Below are 8,466 nucleotides of genomic sequence, written 5' to 3'. Positions count from 1 at the left end.
ATGTGACGAATGTATATCGGTGCTTGCTGAACACTCCAAACGGTTCAGCAGAGAATGATCAACTACGACCACCACAACGATTCCTTGGTAAAGAACATGAAATAAAACTAGCAAACACCTCACTGGTTGTTTTTAACAGACGTAAAGCTGGACAAACCATTGGCTCCTTTTTCGCAGGGCTGTCACTACGTATGTTGTTTTACCCTTGTGTTTAGAAAGCCGGTTGAAAGTATACCAATCAACACTCAGTAGAATACGTGAGATAGTACGTCTCAATATAGTTACGCTACTTTCAGACCTGACGCCTTTGGAACAGTGAGGGTGTCCCGAAACCACCAAGGACAGTTAAACTTTCCCCAATTCCCCAGCATAAGGAATAACTAAAGAACCATTCGAACACGGCAACTTTTCGGTGCATTGCTGCTAAGCAATCCAAGGTAGGCATAAGGACTGAGATGCCGCCAGGTTGCGGAAATCGAGAAACCTAGGTTTTCGCTCAAACCATGGACTTCTGGTCAGTGACCTTGGGACTTGGCCGCTGAGCAATCTCAAGCTCTATGCAACCTATTTGTTTAATAAATGACAGACAGTAGGATACACCGTTGGGCTGCTCACATATAAGCAAGAGAAAACAAAGGAGTCTGTTTGGAGATATATGGAGCCCTTTCCCCATCTCCCAAGGAACTGAGTGGAGGTCATGGAGTGAGTCATGCAGTGACAGTAGAACGGGTTCATAAATGCAGCCAGATATGAAAAGAATGTAAACACCACAACGTTTCTTATCGATGGCTCCGACATGGGGATTTCACCCTCAAATCTGGGCGAAATAAAACCCAAACCTCATAAACGCGGAAAACTCAGCTGAAGTGATAAAAAATTCATCAGTTAGCAGCTACGTGGATGTGCGTCCACCGGAAAACGAAAATATAACTTCCCTAGTCAAAAAGATCACGCCGGCGTCTTTCCAACCACGGCATCGGTCGCTGAAGTGTCCCTGCCCAGTGACCTTGAAAAGACGATTCAGTCACAGAGTCAGTAGTGGTTCTGCATTAAAATTGTAGGTTTCAATACGTACCCCCACCCCCTGTTTATAATTATTAAGCCAAATAGGACGATTTAGTGACAGTCGATTGGGTGGGTCCCCGCCTCCAATGCGTTGACAGCGTCCCCTTACCTTTCTTACCCTCGGTAGCGGATGGAACCGTTGCAGCTTAATGAACAATTTAGGACTGAAAGAGTTGAAATGAACCACAGCACTTGTAGCTTGAACTACGCAGATCCTTAAACTGGGCCGCAATCAAACATTCGTAACCACATCCACTGAATGTAGAGTGGATGTTCAGCGGGGTCCACTGTTGGTTAAGGGAACCGGTGAATTTGCGATAAGGCAAAACAAAAGACAAGCCGAGAACGACTAACCTTTTAACGACCCACCAACCACGGATGAGGACTGCCACCTTCTGAAGATGCTGCAAAACAGCAGCGTTTGTGACCGAATGTGGATCACTGAAGCGTTCACGAACACAAGCCACGAGTTTGTTGAACCGAATCACATGCACTGACAGTTGAAAGCCACGATAAAAACGGTAACAGAGAGTTAGAACGTTGCTCAAATTCAGGATTTAAAGCAGAAGAATTAACTTCATTGGCCATCTAAACGAGTGAACACACACGGTCAAGCTGATCACTGCACGAAGAAGACTGTCCGAATAGGACGTACGGTGCTGTGTACTGTACACAGGAGAAGATTTATTATAGTTTTGGAGTTCAACAACTATTTGTAAACTGGCTAGTAATTCATTTGAGACTGACGGTAACCCATTGGCTATATTGTTTTTCAATCGAATACGTAGCACAAGGGTGCCGGAACCCAATATGTTGAAGTCATGCTCTCAGATTTAACATCAATCCCGAATCAACCTGATAATTGACACACTAAGTCCAGCAACTCATCAAGTTGAACTTTTCCAAATATTCTGCATGAAGTGCGACTACCCATGAGACCGCTATGAGGGGAGATGAGTAGATTGAGGTAAAAAAAAATTAGGTTTTGCTGCTAGGTCACATAAGGTTGTCCTAACAATGGTGAAGACTTGATGGCAAAAACTCAACCACGATGTAGGATTCCATCTCTACAAAGTCTTCCAAAAAACGAGCGAATTTTACGGATCGCACCAGAAAACGGAGGCATGTTAGAAAAGCGATTCAGTAATGAACGATTCTGTGAATTTCTTAAAATTCGAAAAGAAAGAAAGTGAATTCTAACGAGCGGAAATATTTCAAGACCTGATTGCTGTCTCAGTTCCACATTCAGAACACACTCATGAAAAATCCCCCTGGAATGGCTCGCACACCAGGTCATAGCGGACTCCAATTTTGGTGCTTCCAACACTCACTCAAACTATCTGAACACAATATGACCACGAATCTCTATTGTCATCAGTTAGTAGTCCAATCAAGCAACGTTACAGACCAAATACGAGCAGGGACTTACGTACCTCATCCTGAAACCCTAAACATATATCAGCAACATCCAGTATTTCCCTTGTGCAAAATCATGAGCTGTTTACGTTCGACCCATTTTAGTCTCATCATCAACAACGACAAATAACATCACTGTTCAACACTGATGCTTCGGTGCCGCACAACTATGATTCATTTGAAAGCCTTATTTTGAACAAGAGAATAAAACTGGGCAGGAAAGTAAATTAGTGCTAGTCTACCACATTCAATCCGAAATGCTTACACCTCCAGAGATAACCTGGATAGAAACTGACAACAAGATCGCCACTGACATCGGTTGGTAGAGGTGTCTTGCAGCGTCTCCAAGCAGGCGCAGTGGGGACCACGCGGTTCCCATCCTGGTAGTCGAGCAGCAGCACCCAAACGTTTTGTAGTCTCTTTCATGCCCCTCTGCTAGGTCAACGGTTGGCCACCTCTCTGAATTGGGTGCGGAAAAAAGCACTCCCTTCGGCATATGACGGTTCGGCACACGCAATACATGCCCTGATAACTACAGCTTCTGGTTCTGGACACATTCTTCAACAAAAGTCTCCTCTGAACAGCCGAAGACTCGCTTTCTAATCACCTCACTACAAACACGAACCCATGCGAGCTGTAGTTCTAAGACAATTGTCGAAGACCTGAAGACGTCTCGATTCTGCTGATCGAACAGACCAAGTCTGACAGGTGTGCAACAAAACATCTCACACTGTAGCCCGATACACACTTCCCTTCAGCTTCAGAAATATACCACTGACGCCATAGGTGACTCAAAGCGGCAAACGGAGATTCCTACAGTGACCTCATCTGTCACACTACAATCAGTCAGTGCAACCCCTACAAGGCTGGAATCCCACTTGCTGCTCTCGAGTCAGTGTTTCACGACGAAAAACAAATGACACCAACAGTCTCGTTACGACCAGAGTCAAACTGATCCCCCTGTGGTTACCGCACCCACCTCGAGTCCGTTTTTTGAAAATGGGTACCATCAACGATTCTCCCCGGTTGTCCGGGACAGCATCCTAAATGCACGCAAACAGATCAGAAAAACGCTGACTGAGGGCTTCACCGCCTCCTTTCAAAAATGCGGTTGTGGGTCATTCGGACCAGGAGCTCGGTGGCGCTGTAATCTGTAGAACTTTCAAGTACCCATCATCCTTAGTATTCCGGACCTACTGAAATATACACAATTTTGTGTGCTCTATCGAAGCTTCCATGTGGACAGACTCCACAAAAATTGCGGAACAATGCTGGGACACCGGTGAAAGTGAACCCAAGCGGCTTTATTCAAACTAGTTATACGATAGTAATAAGAAAAATAATCGTTCAGCTGTAATACCCTGCCTAACTGCCATGCCGCCCGAAGGAAGCATGAGGGCTGGGATACTGCCAGGTTGCCCAAGCCTAGACAGGGGAAGTCGAGAGGCACAGGTCGGATTCGAACCACGAACCTTACGGTCCTTGAGCTCGTGCCTTAACCTTAGCCATCCTGTTCCCTTATACGGTAGTGCAGCACCAGTGTTCTTTACTGTTAGTGCCGTCAATGGCAACGACGCCAAAGAAGAACAGTAGGCGATGGGAGTACTTGCGCTGCACATTCCATTGGAGAAACACAAACGAATGAATTCAACTGATGCTCCCCCAATTTACCATGCGGATGATTGTTTGATCCGAATATATTATACAGCTCATTAGATATGAACGACGATAATTCCGAAAACATTCCTACCCAATGTCGATCTGGCTGATGGGTGGATTTTGCTATGGATGGATGAATAGTATATAAACGTGAAACAACTGCAAGTCAGTAAGACTATCTCGGTCTCCAAGTTGTTCCATGTCAGATACGAAAGCACTGGATGTAATACGATTATCTAGCCATGCAATAACAAGGTAAACGAACCACAAACAATGCAGATAATCTCTACTCATTACTGAACATCCGACTTCAACAAATTCATCCAAAAGAGAACTAACCTTTCATCATGATGCTCTGCAGCAGCTCCTCCATAGTGGGCGGATTCACGGGTTCAACGCGACCATGCCTGAACATAAAAACAGCGGGTACATAATAAATTAGCACTGAACACGAACTCGTCACACCGTTTTCCCAGGTTGTAACAATTCATGTGCGCAGATTCACATGGAGTAGAAAAATCTACCTACAAGCAACCTCTTTTGAGATCAGATACATCGAACCGCCATGCTACGTTGTTCGCTCTTTAGGAGCCTCGAAGTTTATCACTCCATACGATGGTAGTTCTCTCTTTGAAAACATTTCTTGTCCCGTCTGTAGTGTGACGGGATTTCGGTATTTTGAATAGAGATTTCGTCCTGAAGATGAAGCCAATTAATGCTGAAAAGCCGAGAACTACTGTACAGCTGCTTCAGCAGTGCGAAGATCACGAAACTCCAGCAGAAAGTTTTAAACCGTGACCCCCCGGCTGGTAGTTTGAACACTTAACCGAGCGGCAGATCAGCAGTGTGATTAGCCAGCACTTAGACAGTATACAGATCCACTCATTCTTACTCCCCACATTTACTGACTCCCAAACATGTTGAATGGAACTACCATGATTGGCTCATAAATACTAAAGTCAGGTGTTAGTTCACGACACACATATCACTAACAACAAAGAAAGAAAGCAAACGTCACTGTGACTACACCGAACCGATTTTGAGATGGAATAGGGATAAAACAAGGGTTAGAAATGTATGCGGATGGGTTCATGGAGGGGAATACAATACCAGCTAGACTAATGCGTTGTGGTGCGGAAAAAAGGCGTAAATACAAATCCAAAAAGTATCGAATATAATTAGCACGTGCTATGGCCTGACTGAGAGAAATATCGTCTCGATGGCAGAAACAAATAGCCCACATCCCTTGTAGTGAGAAAACAGACACCACAACTGTGCACCATGTCAACAACACGAAACCTTGCTAATGAGCCTGAAAAAAACAGTAAACGGCTTCAACTTATGTGAATGCAGAGACAGGTACTGACGGGGTGCCATCTACACCCGATCTGAGTAATGTTTGAAACAATGTGTGGTGAAAAAGTAACGGATTGCTTGCTGAGTGCAGTTACAATTGGAGGGTGGTGTCACCTTTCGATAGGCTCACAAGCAGGACCGTCCCTGAAGTCCGACAATGTCTCTCCACGCACAGTAAGCTGGAAGGCAAGGATTTCGAGGCGCTACCACCCATTACGGTTAGAAAAAGATGGCATCGAGCAAGAGAGTCTGTATAAGCGACGAGAAATGGAAAACTTACGTGGTAGGAACAGGAGCTAGTGACGACAGCAGTGTTGTTGTATACGCATCTTGACGAGGACCACTAGTTCCTCGAGCTGTCAGCTCATTATCTTCATAGGGATAGAGCAGTGGTATACGGTTTTCGAAGGCATCACTGGGCTGGACGTCACAGATAGAGGTAGCCGATAAATAGACAACTAGACTTGACAGGAATAATGACAATGTGTAAAGCTACTTAAGAATAATCTTGTCATTAGTCCGCTGGAATTAGACTACAGTGACACTGTGGAGTATGGATCTCTGTCCAGTTGCAGATAGATATGTAATGGATGAAAAAGCAGAAGTGAAACCCAGAACTCGTGAACTGGTTGATCCAAATGATAATTTTTCTACAATTAGGAAAAAGTGAGCGGGACTTATTGTTAAGTGGCACTGGAAAATTGAAATGCGGGATTGAAACAGGGTTGCAAGTGGCAATCTCGCAGCCGCCCGTACTAAAGACCGAAAACCGAACGTGGTCGTCGAAATGCAGAGAGAATGGATGGTGGTACCCTCTATCATATGACAGCATATCGATCTCTTTTCGCGAAAAACTCACATGACCTTTTGTTTCACAACTGGCGCCATTCAACTAGTGAATATTACTGAACTCGTACGGATGTTATTACACCGAAAGCACATGTATCAGGATTAAATGAGTTAAGCAAGCCTAGTTGCAGGATGGGAAAATAGCATGTTCAGAAGCCAACGGCTCAAAAGTCAGTTTGCACCGAGTGTGCCTTCAGTGAGTGTGGCAAGTCCTGTGCCTATTGATGCAGGAGGGAGCCATCGGATGGGACAGCAACTAGCCAGTCAGGAAGAACATCATCACTATCATCGACAGTTGGACAGCAGTGTTCAACACCGATGCTTCATTGCCGTAAGGGGAAAACACACCGTCTACCTACGGAGTAAAATGGAATCCTTTATTTGTGACCATCTTTCGGATGCATAGCTACCATGCAACCGTAGGAACCAGTGATAGGTTTTTCTAACCTAGGCAGCAGCGGTCGAGAAACCAGGGTGATTTTCAAGCAACAAACTCACCGGCCCGTGGCCTGCACCTTAGTCACTGAACTCCCTAGAAATCTGATAGAAGAACTACAATCCCTCGACATTCTGTGCTCACGATTTTGTGAGCAATCTGACCAGTGTGCATCGTTGGGGCTGACCGACCTCCACACAGTAGAGTTGCTATAAGGTAATTTAAACTTCAAAAAGATCCGCTTGGTGGAGAGATTAAGAAACGCAGCACCGCAATGGTGATCGAGCCAAGATAGAACATCCCGCTGACCGAGAAGATCGCTTCATGCTTCCACTTGCTTGTGTGAAAGGGATTACGATACGTTTCTCGAGGAACCCACCGACACCCCCGAGTACAACATCGAGATGGGGGAAAACTTATTTTCACAGAATAGTTATTTTTATGAAAGACCGGCCTCCAATTCGAAAAAGCTGAACAGCGAGTTGTGTATATGAATATAGTCTACGACGAACAAAGTTCCCTTTCATGAAGTGCAAGAACAAATATGAGGCACTCACACTTCTGATCAGCCACCCATCGCCAAACGGCGGTCTCCAGCCATCAACCGAAAGGTTGCGAGTTCGAATGTCGCTGAAGTTTCATGTTATGTGCATTGCTGATGATTCTCAATGAGAATGGGACAGCTTTACAGTATTTTTCGACTCTTCAACATAGACTGACTCCACCAACAGGATACCTATATTCTAATATGGATAGGTCACCTCTCTGTGTTGCAAAGTTCCGGCTTCTCATGAGACATCTATACGCACTTTCCAAACAGTGCACTCAAAGTCGAAAACATAACCTACCAGCGGGATGATAGAGTATACGAGGTAGGTGCCTAAAACAAGACCGAAAATCATGGGTTACTTTTTCCACTGTCTTCTTAAAGCATGTAAAGGCCCTTACAAGCTATTAAACGCTCCCGTAACTTGATCCAACAAACTTATGGTTTGCAAGTACCCGAAGTTGCGTCTACGATTCTCAAAATATAGTCATTCTTTCTGTCTCGAATACCTCCCGTTTGTTTGAAAACACAGACACACTTCGGAATCATTCTACGGAAAAAATCGTTCAGCTGTAGCACCCTTTGGGTGCCTAACCGTCATGCCATCCGAAGGAAATACGAAGGCTGGGATTCTGTCAGGCTGCCCAAGCCAAGACAGGGGAAGTCGAGAGGCACAGGTCGGGTACGATCACGGACCTTCTGGTTAGTAAATTCGCGCTATAACCGCTTGGGTTTTCTCGCCCCCCCCCATCATCACCATCATCATCATCGACATCATGAAATCAGTGTTCAACACCGATGCTTCACTGCCGTACAACCATGACTCATTTGAAAGCCTTATTGTAAAGAAAAGAATAAAGGTGGATGGGGGAGGGACTTAGTGCTAGCTTAACACAATCATTCCGAGGTGCCTACGCCTCCAGACATTCACTCAGACAATCTGGACAGAAACTGACAACAAGAACATCACTGACATCGGTTGGCAGCCATATCTTGTAGTGTCTCCAACCAGGCACAGTGAGGATCACGCGGTCCCCATCCTGGAAGGCGAGTAGCACCGACAGCACCCAAGCGTTTCGTGATCTCCTTCATACTCCTCTGCCAGGTCATGGGTTGGCCACCTCTCTGTTTACGCCAC

General features: G+C 45.3%; 1 protein-coding gene across 1 annotated transcript in view; it reads right to left on the bottom strand.

The window, feature by feature from the left end:
- The window catches only part of T265_01600 (hypothetical protein), a gene marked incomplete at both ends in the record, with an annotated part of 40,543 nt that overhangs the window by 17,987 nt on the left and 14,090 nt on the right, over positions 1-8,466 (bottom strand). The window contains 3 exons of the mRNA XM_009165659.1: positions 1,420-1,558; positions 4,480-4,547; positions 5,777-5,916. Coding sequence (XP_009163923.1) covers positions 1,420-1,558; positions 4,480-4,547; positions 5,777-5,916 — 347 coding nt within the window. The remainder of the gene's footprint in view (positions 1-1,419; positions 1,559-4,479; positions 4,548-5,776; positions 5,917-8,466) is intronic.

Source organism: Opisthorchis viverrini (genome assembly GCF_000715545.1).
Source record: "Opisthorchis viverrini unplaced genomic scaffold opera_v5_17, whole genome shotgun sequence".
Lineage (NCBI taxonomy): Eukaryota > Metazoa > Platyhelminthes > Trematoda > Opisthorchiida > Opisthorchiidae > Opisthorchis > Opisthorchis viverrini.
Note: the sequence above shows the minus strand (reverse complement) of the source record. Positions and strands in the feature narration are given on the sequence as shown.